Source organism: Natrix helvetica (genome assembly GCF_964273705.1).
Source record: "Natrix helvetica genome assembly, chromosome: 2".
Taxonomy (NCBI): Eukaryota; Metazoa; Chordata; class Lepidosauria; order Squamata; family Natricidae; genus Natrix; species Natrix helvetica.
The window spans coordinates 207,310,055-207,326,461 of record NC_138552.1 but is presented as its reverse complement, the minus strand read 5'-3'; the positions used below and the strand labels follow the sequence as shown (position 1 = coordinate 207,326,461).

Below are 16,407 nucleotides of genomic sequence, written 5' to 3'. Positions count from 1 at the left end.
CAGCTCTGTAACCAATTTAAGCCCAAGCCTGAAGATGGCAAGTGAGATCTTGCCGAAACGTTGCCAAGACAATCTCAATCCTACACGGGAAAAGACCCGAATACAACAAAACCAGCATATATATATATATATGGAATAATAACCCACCAAGTATTTAAAGTAAAGCAAATAGCTAATGAGCTCTGTTCAAGTGTAAGTAGCTACACTTCTTGAGATAAAGCAGAAAAACAAGTGATTCATGACAGAAGATCAAAACTGTCTAAATATATACCTCTCTTGATACATGCAATAATCTACTGAGCCAAAGAGAGTTTCTGTATGCACTTATTCCTTTGCTACCAATGGTGTATTTATTAATAGCATTTGAGATATAAAATATGAATTAGTGGGACAGCTGAGAAAAATAACCTGGTTGAGGCAGAATGGCTGCCAAAAAGGTTTACTGAGCAACTTGTTCTTCTCTACAGGTCTTTTCAAGCATACCTTTCCTTGTTTAAAAAAATACGTTATTTCCAAAAGCATTCTCTTGAGCAATGTGGTTACGTTTTATGAGCTTCAGAAGATGGATTTGATTATGTTGCTTATATTTCCATGGTGGCTGTGACTGTAAGAGTATTCAGTCCTCAAGTGGTGTTTTTCAAAAGATTACCCACAAGAACCTCATGAAAAATGGAGGTTTAGGAATCAGTCCAGCAGTATGGGTCTTCAGGAACAGATGTGTTGTTATAGATATCTTGGAAACAATAGGTGAAAGGAAACAGGTATTTTTGAATGATGATGGCCTAGGATGGTGAGACTGACTGATGAAGCAGCATTGGACCAATTCTTCTAGTTCCTTTTCTCTGTTGATGTGCTCAACTAAACTAGGACTTCGGATCTAGACTGAAAACATTCTGAGGGTGCTAAAGGATAGCAAAAAATAAATAAATAGAGGAAGCTCTAAACCATACAATTTGCCTTTTAAAAAACCCAACAGTCCTAAAGTCTCACTTGACTTTAATAAATAAATACATTCTCTGTCATCTTATTTAAGAAGATATGAACTAACTAGAAAGTCTTTTAGAACAAAGTTCAAATGAAAATATTTCTCCTATACGTTTAAGGAAAATGTTCACAGTTAAAGAATTTAACTTTGTTTAGCTTTAGAATTTTAAGTTCATCACTGCTTAAACTAGACAGCTAAAGAAAGTTATCATTACTAGAGGATAATTATGGTAGTCCTCTTTTTACCAAATGAGGAATCTTGTGAAACCCTAAAGACTTATAACACAATTGCACAAATTGTCATCATAGTCCACTTAATCAGATGCACGGAAAAGTCAATCTGTAGGGTTTTTTTACATGTCACAAAACTTCTAATTGTTTTTTCAAGAAAAGAACACTATTAAATAATGTATCCAGTCATAGAACTTTCACTGAACTTTCTCATTATCTCTCGCATAATGCAGCATTTTTTTAAAAAAAATCAACAAATAACTGCACACTAAATAGCATAAATGATTTTTTTTTCACCTTAACGAACCTGAAAACAATTGATGTAATTACTTAGCTAAACTTTATAATTTCAGAGGTGAGATAACTATTTTACAGATGTTTTAAAAGAATTTGCTTTAAACCCTTTGGCGGCAGGGGAATCACAAGGGAGTTGCTAAGCAAACATTAATATATAGAATGAGAATGAAGCAGACCCTATTCTCAGCATTTCCACAGGCCCTGGAAAACAAACTATTGAGATTCTACTCTTTCATGTGTGCATGTGTGTTTATTATAAACTACAATGTTCCAGGTAAAGTTGGGTTATGAACTCAGTAAATGTGAAAATAACAAGTATCTTTATTATACATTATATCTTCCAGATGGGAGAAGAGAAGGAAAAGGAAGGGAACTATCCTGATTTTAACTTACATTTATGCTAGGAAGAAAACATGTTTAAGAATTCTCCAGAGCAAGAAGCTTGAAATTTGACATTTTGATATGAATAGAGGATGTTTTACACTGAATCATGCTATTGATTTTTGTTCCCTTTTAAGTAAGAATACATTGATTCCAATAATTAAGTAAAGATTGCCATTTTTATCCTGTTCCATTAATATCTAAATATCTAATATATATTTTTTGAAAGAACAGAAAGCTGTAGGATTATAACTCTCCAGTGAAAGGAATAGGCTTTTTCATTTGGTTTGATTGCCATCAAAGGAAAAGGGAATCACAATTGCTTCTATTTCACTAAAATGACAAAGACTCACACAAATGTCTGTCTCTAACAGAGCAATGCCAAGATGATGAAACGTGTTTTGTAACATGATGGTGCAAGCTCTGCCCTTTCATACTTGTGCTGCGATGTTGCCTACAAATAAGTGAGGAGTTTAGTTTGCATTGCAACAACACAATAAATGTTCTCACTTGACTCCTATTCTATCCTGCCTGTGGGATATCTATAGGGAGTTAGACTTCAGTTCTGGACTACCACTCTATGAAACAGGATAAAGCTTGCAGCATTAGAATATGTGTTGTGGTCAAGTTATTTCTACACTCTCCACAAAAATATCATAGGAAATTGCAAGCAGAATTATCATAATTTTTCGGGAGAAAACTTTCACTCATTCAGAGACACATACAGATAGAACCCTCTAGCTTGCTAGCCCTGATGAGTTATCAAACTGTGCCAGGCAGTTTGTCTCCAGTCCCATTCATCATTGGAAGGGAAACCACAAATAAGCAGCTTGAAGTGCGCAACAAAATTCTATCATAGTAGTTAGATATAAAATTTGATTAGTCCCAGACTCTGTCTGCATTTCATCTTGCAGACGCTGTCTTTAGAAGAACAGTAATATACAACATCGTTATGAATGAATTTAGTATGAATGAGACCACATAAAGCAAAAAGCCCCAACATTTTAAGCTAAGAGGTAGGGAGCAAAACCAACAATGCTGGTTTGCTGAAGATACTAACAGCTGAATTTTCTTTTTCACTCATACTCAAACTACAAAGTATAGAAAACTCATTATGTGTGTTTGTTGTTTTCTAGCATTTGCTCCACTAAATAACAGTGTTCTCTTGTTTTGCACTGTGCCCTCTGCCGTTCACACAGTGAAGCAATCAATGCATGTTGTGGCAAAGGGTTTTGTTTCTCAGCCAGCTGTCACAGAGCCTGACAATACTTAAGGCTTAGAGGAAATGACTGGCTGGCACTAGTGCAAATGATGGGAGACATTAACATTTGGAAGGTTCATAGCTAGAAAGGGAATCATTAAATGTCCCCTTACACATCCTGAGGCCCTGACCCGCTTCAGACAGAGTCACCAAGCTGGCTTCTGGGCTTAAAGGACAGCTAAACCTGGGCCTTCCCCCTTAAGCATCTTAATCACTGCTTCCTAGTGGCTTTCAGAAGACCCATATATATATTCTGATGAGCATGAGAAGTCTTTTTTACTCATCTCAAATGATCTAAGTGCCACAGTTCACTGTCACAGCATTGTCAAAAAGGCATTAAGAGTTGTCAATCTAATCTTGCAAAGCTTCTTCTCCAGTAATATTGTACTGCAAACTAGGGCATACAAAACCTTTGCTAGACCAATTCTCGAATACAGCTCATCTGTCTGAAATCCGCACTACATATCGGACATTAACACAATTGAGAGAGTCCAGAGGTATTTCACGAGAAGAGTACTTCACTCCTCTACTCGCAACATGCCACCAGGCTTGAAATTTTGGGCTTAGAGAACCTAGAACTACGCCTACTGAAGTAATGACTACTCCAGCTTCAATCACAATAATACACGAGCAAACAATAGATACAAACTCAAGGTAAATCACTCCAAACTCGATTGAAGAAAATACGACTTCATCAATAGGGTGGTCAATGCCACTCTAACCTAAGACTGTCTACTGTTGACCTCACCCCATTCCTAAGAGGTCTGTAAGGGCTGTGCATAAGCGCACCAACGTGCCTACCATCCCTGTCCTACTATCTCCATTTATTTGTACTCATTTGCTGTGTTCATATTTATGTTTATACTTATACCTGTTATCTTTTACATGTTTGACAAACTAAATAAATAAATAAATATTATGGGGGGGGGGAAGCATCAAGTAACTGAAACTTTCTTTCCAACTGAATTAGATTTGGTTCCTCTTCTCTTCAAGACTGTCTTTTCTTAGAAGTACTAATGGTTCCATGGGGTTCAGAGTCAAAAGGGCAGGATCTGCTAAGTATTAATTAATTAATTAAATTAAATATTTATTTCTTAGCCGCACCCTCTCCCGAAGGACTCGGGGCGGCGTACAATGAAACATATGAAATAAATATGTGGACAAAACAAACATATAACAGAGACATATACCGAGACATACACAAGGAGGAGGTCGGCTGATGAATAAAAAACAATTAGAATACAGTGATTAAAAAACCCCTAAATAATTAAATATAATTAAAATACCCAATTAAAAACCCATCAGGAGCGATATGGTTAGATCAAAGTTGAGCCAGGCCAGCTACTTGGAATAGGTGGGTCTTAAGCTTAATACGAAAGGAGCGGAGGTCAGAGGTATTCCTAATATCCGGAGGGAGGTCATTCCACAGGGCTGGGTATGTAAGTATGTAATCAGGCCATGCAATGCTTCACAGTCTATTAAATACAGTTGATCCTCATTATTTGCGGGAAGGTTCTTTATAGGACTTTCTGTTTTATAAAGTTGTGGGTACTGAACCATTGATCCTAAGGGAAATATAGCTCATTTCTTTTACTGTATGAGAACTATAACAAGAAGGCAAAGTGTCATCTTGTTCAACCTTCGTTGGAAATGTGAATGTCAAGGCAAGTCAATTTTTCAGCGCATTTCCACAAGTGGCCACAGAAGTGCTGCAAATGTTAATTTTGGGGTTACAAATACATGTGGCAAGTAGGCAAATTTGCAAATACGGAATCTGCAAATAATTATAATAATTAAATACACATACAGTGCTTCACGTCATACATGAATGCAAACATTTAATTATGTATGTCATTTATGGGATTTGAGATTGATAAAATGCCCAATTTGCTACAACAGCTGGCAGCTTATAAAGTAAAATAAAACACAGTATAACCAGAAAATAGATAATCAAAACACAATCTAAAAACTATCAGTTAAAGGACCAAAATATCCCCACCCTCATGAGGGTCTACTACCCCTTCTAACTGAGTCCGGGGACAGAGCCAGTTTTTAAAGCCTTGTTTTAAACATTGCTGCAGCAGGAGCCAACACAGCACCTGCCTGCAACTTTTAAAACAGCTATGTCTTTTCTTGGGATAGCGCCTATTCTATCTATTTTAGGGTTTGTAAATGCAAGAGTCAGTTTTGCAGTCTAAACCAAATGGGGATTGTAGCATGTAATATTTTCCTCCCCATATGTAAGTCCCCTGAAATTCACATGCGAACACATACACGAGGGAGTATTAGTAAATCTCTAAGTGCCAGATGGGAGACACTAAATTTGGAAAGTTCATAGCTAGAGAGGGAATAATTAAATCTCTCATTACACATCCTGTGTGGCCCTGATCCACTTCAGCCATTCTCTCTCTTTTTATTATTAAATAAAAAACAGATGCAGATATGCAGTGAGGCTTATGTGACCTTCCAACAGCTTTCTCATAATAATACTATATTTTCCTGGTGAGCCTAATAAATTCCTGTCTGTGATGTTGTGTTGTGAAGGCTTGGACTTGAAAATCAGCTTATAAACATTTCAAAAATATAAGTCAGGGCATGAATTCATTTCGTTATTATTGGACAAACCACTAATCCTCTCTCTCTCTCTCTCTCTCTCTCTCTCTCTCTCTCTCTCTCTCTCTCTCTCTCTCTCTCTCTCTCTCTCTCTCTCTCTCTCTCTCTCTCTCTCTCTCTCTCTCTCTCACACACACACACACACACACACACACACACACACACAGCTGCAATATGGAGTAATTCTTTCCAGGGATTCAAGATTATTGTAAAGATTAATAACGTCAAGCTTACCAACTACTTCAAAAGGTACAAAAGGACAAGACCAGCATCACTAGCACAATATTTTATGTCTTCTTCAAAAGCAGAAGGTTCCTTCTCTTCCAAGAATGTAGTCATTGTTACTGCAAATCCTAACATGGCACATCAGTATATCAGCATCACAAACATGATCTGTTTGACTACCTAACTTTAGATTGTTGTTTTTCTGATCCCAGGTGGAAGTAACTTTATCTACCTTTTCCAAACACAGGTCTTGCCATGTGCTTGATTTTGGATGCTTTAATGAAACTAATAAAAGGGACACAATGGCTCAGTGGCTAAGACGCTGAGCTTGTCGATCAGAAAGGTCGGCAGTTTGGCGGTTCAAATCCCTAGCGCCACATAACGGAGTGAGTTCCCGTTACTTGTCCCAGTTTCTGCCAACCTAGCATTTTGAAAGCATGTAAAAATGCAAGTAGAAAAATAGGAACCACCTTTGGTGGGAAGGTAACGTCTTCCATGCACCTTCGTCATGTACTCATGCCGGCCACATGACCACAGAGATGTCTTCGGACAGCTCTAGCTCTTCAGCTTTGAAATGGATATGAGCACTATCTCCTAGAGTCGGGAATGACTAGCACATGGATGCGAGGGGAAGCTTTACCTTTACCTAATGAAACTACAATGCAGATGTCCATTGTTTACTTCAGCTATGTGAGCATACTCCCAATTCCATATGAGGACAATACTTTGACAAGCTCACTTGACTGGCCGGGGGTACAGATGTGTTAAGGCCCTGCTTCTTGTCTTTACAGGTAGTCCTCGCCTTACAATGGTTCATTTAGTGATCGTTCAAAGTTACAATAGTTCTGAAAAAAACCACTTATGCCCGTTTTTCACATTTACGACCATTGCAGCATCCCTATGGCCACATGATGAAAATTCAGGTGTTTGGCAACTGGTTCATATTTATGAGGGTTTCAGTGTTCTGGAGTCATGTGATTTTTTTTGCGACCTTCTGACAAGCAAAGTCAATGGGGAATCAGATTCATTTAACTACTGTCTTATTACCTTAACAAATGTAATGATTCACTTAACAACCGTGGCAAGATAAGTTGTAAAATGGGGCAAAGTCACTTAAGAAATATTTCCCTTAGCAACGTAAATATTGGGCTCAATTGTGGTGGTAACTTGAGGACTACCTTACACTTAGTGATAATTTTATGATAATTTTCTTGGCTGCTGAATATACATGTTTTGTACTGTTTTTTTAATACTTTGGATTGTTTTAAAATTGTTTGCCACCAGCCACTTGCATGAAATAGGTGGTTGTAGAAAATAAATAAATCAGCATACTGATGATATTGCATCCAGTGCTGATGGATTTCCTCCACCAGCAAATCCCTGTAGTTATTTTTTTTAAAAAGCAGGAAGAGGGCAGAATGGGACTCTAGGGCTACACTACTATGTCCCAGCAACACTGACAATAATTGGCCCTAGAGGAAAGAGAAACATCATAATACACTTCTACTCGCTAGTTGGTACCATATTACAATTTCTTGTAACATCTGCTTGTTAGACTATGTAAAAAGGTTTTTCAAGTGGCCTCAGTTGGGGACCTGAGATTTAACTTCAGTGTATCACTGACGTCACTTAATCTCTTATGACCACTGATCGTTGTATTGACAGCAAGTTCAGCCCATGTAGTTAATGGCATGTGATATTGGGAGCATTAGGCGGAATATATTGAAGGTTTCCCTATCTTGCTTAATAGCAATATCATTTAGACGTATATATTGGTCCATAGTGCTTTACAACATTCTCTGAGTGGTTTACAATGTCAGCACATTGCCGCCAACAATCTGGATCCTCATTTTATTGACCTCGGAAGGATGGAAGGCTGAGTCAACCTTAAGCCTATCAAGATCGAACTCCAGGCTGTGGACAGAGGCTACAATAGTGAAATCTAGCCACTGAGCTGCCAGGGCTTAACCCTTCAATGCTTCTACAGAGCTGACCAATCCATTGCTAGCCTCTCTAAATAGGCCTTAAATCTGATCTGGAATTCAACATCTCATGGCTGACTACTGTATAATCTCCAATCCTCTCTGCTATGAAACCAAGCTGGGAAGGGCTTAGATAGGAAATCAGCATTTCCGGTGTCATAAGAGTTTGATGATAGCACTCACAAAGGCTTTCCTCATAATGCAGAGATGTATGTAAAAGCTCTTTGTTTCTAGCAACCAGATTTGCAGGTAGTATGAAATCAACAACATTACCTCCTAGAGCAGGCATCAAATTTTCTTTCCACTTAATAGTACTGTATGGTCATTCTTTCCTAAAAAGCTGTCACAGACGAATACTACCATTCTTGTTTCATTCAGATCTTCCTGCACCTGAATGCTGAAACCTTTGTTTAAACTTGATCTTCTAAGCCAGTGTTTCTCAAACTTGGCGACTTTAAGTCCTGTGGACTTCAACTCCCAGAATCCCCCAGCCAGCATAGCTGGCTGGGGAATTCTGGGAGTTGAAGTCCACAGGACTTAAAGTCGCCAAGTTTGAGAAACACTGTTCTAAGCAAAAGTTATTGGATTTGCTCTTACAGATTGTGAAATCCTTTTTTTTTTCTCCACTACAGATCATCTCAACCCACATCTCCAAATCTGCTTGGGTCCCTCAGCACAAGTTCACAGCAGAGTTTGACTCTGGGAAGAGAAAGAATGATAACTTAGGGAGGAAGGAAAGGTTCACTTGTTATTGTTAATTGTCCGCCATTTTGGAGAATACTTTCCTCAGCTTACATTGGAACAAATGTTTGCCTTCTATTGCCTTTTCTGCTTCTGCAAAGTTCTATTAATACACAACTGTTCAACCAAGTTTCAACACTGCTGAGGATTTATTACATCAAATAACAAGCTACTCCTTGTATACTATTCCACTACTAAGCATCACATATGACTGAAATATGGAATCAGTAGTGTAAGTACTCCAATCAAATTGGGGAAAAAAACAAACCAAACCAAAAAGGCTATCCTGTTTTTGCACCGACAAAGGAGCTAGTAAAAATGAACCTTGTAACTAGCTTATTTTAATGTGTTGTGTAAACACAAGAATGTATTTTCATCTCTCAAGTGGAACAAATAACCATTTCAGTAACCATTTCTTCTTTTTTGGCAGAAACCTCAATTCGCAGATCAGAAAAGATCAAAGAGCAGAGTGCAGTGCCAAAGGAGAGAACATCAGGGTTACTCATTACTTTAGGATTGTTTGTTTGTTTCTTTTTCTTTGGTTTGCATTGTTTTTGACCCATAAAAGATGGTATCGTTCCAAGTCTGATTTAGCTTTTCTGATAGGACATCAAAAAGTGCAAAGTTCCCCTGCCCTCAATATCTCCCAGCCTTTCCTTTTAGCCCACGCACTGTCACCCACTGCTTTAAAGTATCTAAAGTGCCACTTCCTGCCATAATTTTCTAATTAGTAATTCTACCCAATAACCATTTTTCTTTTTCCTTTTTGGCCTCCTTCGCCCTGTTTACCTGATCCTTATGTCCCCTCTATGAACTTTCCTTCTCTGCATTTCCTGTTTTTTTCTCAGTCTCTTCTTCCAATCTGTTTTGCCCTCTTACTACTTCTCACCTTATTTCCTGCCAAGAATCCACATTGCTTCTCCCAACTTGTCATTAGCTTCTCAGATTTCTGTAGCTCTTTCTATCTGACCCCAATGGACAGAAATGCAACTTTCTTCCTCATCACAGAGAAGACGCTGTGATCTTCAAGGTCACACTCCCTCTAGGTTTTTTTTTGTTCTTTTTTAAAATAAATTGTCCAAAAGACTTTCCCTTTCTGTCTCAAAATGCCCTCTGTTGACAAAGAAAAAAACTACAGAGTGTTTTTTAACGTGATTGCACTATCCTTTATTTTATAAAATAAGAGCAAAAAAACAGAAACATTTTTTAAAATCCAATAATAATTAACCCCTCCCCAAATCCCAATAAATTAGAAATATAAAATGTGGGCCCAGCTACTTTAGATTCCGTTTGCATGTATTTTACAGGGCAGGCCTCAAATGCAAGGCAAAGTTACAGTATGGTTGTCCCAAAGGTGCTTTTTCAAGAGGCAACTGGACTTTCTGGTTTTTCTTTGAAGACATTTCACTTCTCATCCAAGAAGCTTCTTGCAAAAATACTTCAAAGAAAACCCAGAAAGTTCAGTTGCCTTTTGAAAAAGCACCTTTGGGACAACCATGACCTGGATGGTTGAGAATCTCCATAGACCTCCAGTATGGCTGTCGAATCAACATAAGCCAGGGGTGTCCAAACTTGGGAACTTTAAGACTTGTGGACTTCAACTCCCAGAATTCCCCAGCCAGCTGGGGAATTCTGGGAGTTGAAGTCCACAAGTCTTAAAGTTCCCAAGTTTGGACACCCCTGACATAAGCTATGCCTCAAAGTCCCTAGAGTGAAATAAACAATTTATTCTTTTTCACAACCTAGTATATCCAGCCATGCTGGACTTCAGTTGTTGGAATTCTGGCAGTCACCGTGATTACCAATGCAAACTAGGAATTATGAAAGTTAAAGGCCACCACAGTTGGAGATCATCTAATTGGAGAACCTGTATATCTACCAGTCTTCAGGAGAAAGCTCTTTCTTTTGCTGAATATGGCACCTTTTTATTGATTAATAAATCATAATGAAATGTGATCAATTTCTGTCAGGCAATTCCTGACGCGATATCAATGCAAGAGCTTCTATCCAATTTGATCCGCCAGTTTGGATGGTACAGATCCAATCAGCTAAAAAGTGTTGACCAGTGAGAACTAGAAAATAGGCTTTCTCTGCTGAGGGCCCTGCTTAGTGGAATATTCTTCCCTCAGAAATTAGAATGGCACCAACCCAATCTTAAAAAGACTTTTAAATTTTAGCAGTGCCTGGGATTCTGAATATGTTAAGGGCTCTTTTTCTTGTCTTTACTGTTAACTATCTTGGCTGCTATAAGTATTTCTTTCCTGGATTTTTTAATTTATTTTAATTTATTTTTTATTGTTTTAAGAATTATAAACCAGCCAGAGACATTTGGCTGAAATGGGTTGCTATAGAAAGCGAATGGATGAATTAGTCTGTGAATCAATGAACGATTGAACAAATGAATACATAATTAAATGAATGATGTTTATAAATGACTTAACTAGGCATAATAAGAGAAAATTTATACATTATGCTCCATATAAAAACCGTGGCCCGAATTGCATACACACAAAACTGGAAACAAGACAACATTCCATCCGAGGGTATGGTGATATATAAGGTACTTGAATGTGCAGAGATGGGAGAGATTAACTATGGAATTAAAAGACAGAGGAAAAACGGAATATTATATGATTTGGGACAAATGGTATAAATGGCTAGAGAATAGATGTAAATATGTAAATACCATTATGTAATTTTGAGTGTTACCGATACTGGAGCACTGTAAAGATTGAAAATGTGGTGTAAATAACGATATATGTTAAATAAAAACATTTTTAAAAAGACTTAAATAACCATAATTTTCTCTCTCACTATCAAATGTAATGATTCATAGCATATTAGTTTGCTCAAGGATGCAATATTCCACATCTTTACTTAGATATTGCACAATATGCTTTAGGAATAGGGCTACACATTGCTTTCTTTTCAGTTATGAAAAGGTCTTCTGGAGTTTGCGGGGTGACAAATATGCCATGCGGCTGAAATTTCTTAAGCAGCTATGTCTTTTCCCAGAGGATCCTGGAGAAAGATGCAGTTACGTTAAGAAGTGAAACTTGTAAAAGATTAAGACTCGTTCACTCTGAAGCATTTTTTGGAATAAAATACAAAGCATTGCACGGCCATTCTTATAAATGTGCTACAAGTTCCGCTGGAAGCAGAAATGTTGTAATATATCAAAGCAGTTGGAAGTGAGAATAGACAGCAACATTGCACACATCCAGTTATAAATAATTACTATTGTATAGTGCCCATTCTTTACAATATTTATACATGTCTCTTCATTCCAATAAAACTTGAACAGAATATAGTTTAGGACAGCGACACTTTATGTTTTTTTAATGGTGTGATAAACAAGTGGTTCAACTCTTTCATTACTCAGTCACAGAAAATAGCTATCTATTTAGGTGCACAAAAAACCATTAAAACAGCAATATAAGAGGGTATCAAAGTTCTTTATCCTGAGACAAACCTTCCAGAATTGAAAAAGACTAAAATTTGGCAACTGCTTATATTGACTCCTGAGTCCCCTTAATTGTCTAGGTGCTGGTGAATATTCAATAATCTCAATGGGAATTTCCTGGTGATTTTCGCATGAACAAAATTAGAGTTGGATAGGCCACTAATTTATTTATGATAATTTTTCGGGTCGGTTTCTTTCTAGACCAGTGTTTCTCAAACTTGGCGACTTTAAGTCCTGTGGACTTCAACTCCCAGAATTCCCCAGCCAGCTATGCTGGCTGGGGGATTCTGGTAGTTGAAGTCCACAGGACTTAAAGTCGCCAAGTTTGAGAAACACTGGTCTAGACTCTCAGCAATGTTCATGGCCACTTGAAACGCTATGAAGAAGAATTAATCAGATTGACCCTTAATGAGTTTGATAATTAAAATTACTATGCTGGCTGGGGGATTCTGGTAGTTGAAGTCCACAGGACTTAAAGTCGCCAAGTTTGAGAAACACTGGTCTAGACTCTCAGCAATGTTCATGGCCACTTGAAACGCTATGAAGAAGAATTAATCAGATTGACCCTTAATGAGTTTGATAATTAAAATATATTGAAATAGGATGATATTTCTCTTCATCCCTTGTGAAGATGTGAGGTTAGCTAATTGGACAAGAGCTTGGGAACAGGGGCTGCCAAGAATGCTTTACATCTGCAAGAATCTGATGGCTGCAGGTTGTATTTATATGATATCAGTCCTGCAAGGATTACTCTGGATATCCATTTGTTTCCAGGCATAGTGCAGAGAAATGAAGATGTTAAAGTTCTGAAGAGTTTTAATCCAAGGCTCATCGTGGATTACTCTCTCTCTCATATCAGATTAGTTAGTCATTTCCTACAAATTGCTGGAAAGATCCTTCCGTAGGCTCTACCTGTGTAACAAGACCTGTTTGAGACTACAGAATGAGCTTTTCCAGTATTCATATTGGAAGTCTCCATATTGGAAGGCCAAGAAAGCATTCTCCCTGCTGAAATTTTACCAATTAGTTCCTCTGTAGGAAATTATTCTCTCCTACAGCAAAGTAAAAAGAAGATGATATTATCTTTTATCGGTTTATAATTTTAATTCTATATCATTGTAGTTATTAGTACATAGGTTTTTAGCTCTATTTTCCCAAAACATTTAAGATCAATTCATCTTAAATGTGATAAAATTCATTGGGTAATGTATTGGCATTAGAAGAGTAGCATATCTTCATATAATAGTATTATATATTGCTATTAATTTATTGCTTTATTGGATTTATTTGTACACATCAGTGGTGGGATTCAAAAACTTTTACTACCAGTTCTATGGGCATGGTTTGTTGGGTGTGGCATGGCTTGGTTTGGTTTGGTGAGCATGGCTTGGTGGGCATGGCAGGGGCAGGATACTGTAAAATCTCCATTCCCTCCCCACTCCAGGAGAAAAATACTAACAAATCCCCATTTCCTCACGATCAGCTGGGACTCGGGAGGCAAGAATAGGTGGGGGCAGGGCCAGTCAGAGATGGTATTTACTGGTTCTCCAATCTACTCAAAATTTCCGCTACCGTTTCTCCAGAACTGGTCAGAACCTGCTGAATACCCCCTCTGTTACACATACATCCTTTTCTACTTCAGTGAGCATTCATGGTAGCTAACAAACTACAGAAAGAAATGCAAAGATGTTAAAAACATAAATTCATAATAAATCTATGTGCTACACAACCCTCACAACAGTTAAAGAAATTACAATAAAAGATAAAAAGTAAAGAAAAAAAGATAGCAAGCATGATGAAGTGAGGCTTCTCGCTGTCCCTCATCTGAGTGAAGAGCCAGACCTTCCCAGCTCTTTTAAACAACAACAGAATTGAGGACATTCAGATCTCAAAGGGAAACTCATCCCAGAAGACAGGGGCTGCTACAGAAAAGATGTCCTTCTGCCAGCTGGAGAAACAACATTCTTTAATCAAAGGAACTTGCCAACCCTGCAGGGTCAAATTATCCTGACAGCCCCTCAAGTAATCAGTCCCCTAAAGCCCTGTAAATCTTTACAAATAACAATCAGTACCTTCAACCGCACCTGGAAGCACACTGGCAACCAGTGCAACTCACAAAACAGAGGTGTTACACTGACATCTGGAGGAATGTCCATAGCTGCTTATGCTGTTGCATATTGGACCAGCTGAAGCTAATTAAGGTAGAAAAATAATCTCACCCTTAAAAATCTGATGGAAAAGATGACTCATCTCTAAGCATGAAAAGGGGAGGGCAAAATGTGTTCCTTAACCTTGAGCAGGGGTGGGTTCCAGCTTCTTCTACTGCCCGTTCGCTCAGGGATGTGCTTCGGGCACGCATGTAGTTTGGGTGCACACACACTGAATGCATGCTACACGCGCATGCACAGTAAGTAAAAAATGCGCAGAAGCAAAAAAAACAAGATGGCAGTGTCTACGGCGTCGCTGATAGAACCGGTTCAGCCAAGTTACTATCTACTCAGCCGAACGAGTCCAAACCGGTAGGAACCCACCTCTGGTCTGGAGACCACTATCTTCTCCCGCCAGACTGAAAGACAGGCCTCTGAAACATCAACAGAGCTTCAACCAATTAGAGTTATTAAAGTGTCATTGTAGTGTCAATTATATGGACCAATGAGAAGGATTGATGAACAAACTGTGTTACAAAACAAAAGCATTGCATTTTTATTTCTAAACACGTATGCAAGAAATATCAACAGACTGCTATTAGATAGCTTATATCCAGAAATGTGTGTCTCATGAAAGAGAGTATCTTTAATAATAATTTAATAATGTTACCCATCATGTAACAGGAGAACAAGGAAAATAGATGGCCATATATCTTTGGCTGTTTCTTTACAATATGTCAAACAACTCTCACGGAACATATCTAGTTCCATGAATAAGAGCTGTGTGGAAATCCTCTAGTCAAGAACAATAAAAGCACTTTGTTTCTGGCAACCGTCCATTCCACTTCCATTACAGATGCTTGATCTTGAATGATAAATAGTTATCCTGAGAAACCATTAGAATGATTTATAATAGGTGGATATGACAAAGTCTTCAGTTGGTTGGACTGCTCTTCAATGTGGCAAGATAAAGTTAGAGTAATATACTTCAATTTGGTAGTAAAAGAATTTCAAGCGGCTTAGCACAGATCGAAAGACTTAACACTGCAGGCCTATACATGTCTGCTCCTTAGACGTAAAATGGGCTGGCTTCATCAGGGTTTATTTCAGACCAAGGTTAATTCCATCACTAGACAAAATGAGGTTGTTCTCAATTTTGGGCCCCACAAAAAGGTAGCAAATTATGTAATTATTTTAAGACTGGAAATGGAAGGTGTACTTACACATAGTCCTCAATTTACAAAGTTCATTTAGTGACAATTCAAAGCTACAATAGCACTGAAACCATGTTGACTGTAGGCAGCAAAACATAGCAGTCAATTAAAAAGCAGCCAATTCACATTTCTGGTTTATATTATCTTCAGTTCTTGAGCTTTTATTTTTTATAACTATATTCTACATGCTTTCTCCAAGGTCATCTCTGTGGTTGCCTATATGCTATGGAATAAAACATTGTTCCAAAATAGCTGCAGCTGGGACTGATCATATTGTTGACAGCCAACAAAACAATAACTCATGAGACAAATTGGTTGGGGGTAGAATTAGTGGGTAACTAATGTTTGCGTTTTAAGATTGCTGATATGCTGGATCATTGTAATTTTTGACTTCCTGGGCTTTTGCGGTAGTACCCATCATTCTTGTGCCTTAAGAGGAAGTAGCAGATTGAATTTCTGTGGTGTTTTTCTTCCTACACACTACAGCTGGTTGGCTCTGCTATCACATGTGATATGTAAACCTTCCTCTAGAGGTCCTTGGCAACTATTACTAGCTTTTGCAACTTGTGTACCCCTTGGTAATGGAACTTTAAAGGCAAAGATTTAGGGTGAGGGTTGGGTTACATATATTCTTGTGGCTTTCATTTAAATGCGTTTTGCATATTTTTTTCACCATGAATCCAAAGTATGTATACATGTATGTATACATAACATATGGAACATATACATATATGTGGATATATAAATGGTTTAGATTCATACCTTGTTACTGTCTTACACACACACACACATACAGAGAGAGAGAGAGAGAGAGAGAGAGAGAGAGAGAGAGAGAGAGAGAGAGAGAGAGAGAGAGAGAGAGAGAGAG

General features: G+C 37.9%; 1 protein-coding gene across 4 annotated transcripts in view; it reads right to left on the bottom strand.

The window, feature by feature from the left end:
- Positions 1-16,407, bottom strand: part of ESR1 (estrogen receptor 1) — a 271,225-nt gene that overhangs the window by 158,336 nt on the left and 96,482 nt on the right. The window contains exon 1 of one of the 4 annotated variants that reach the window (XM_081945654.1): positions 9,605-9,664. The exons of the other annotated variants lie outside the window; for them this stretch is intronic. Within the exon in view, the coding sequence (XP_081801780.1) occupies positions 9,605-9,649 (45 nt within the window). The 5' untranslated portion in view covers positions 9,650-9,664. Of the gene's footprint in view, positions 1-9,604; positions 9,665-16,407 lie in introns of those variants that run through there. 4 annotated transcript variants of the gene reach the window in all.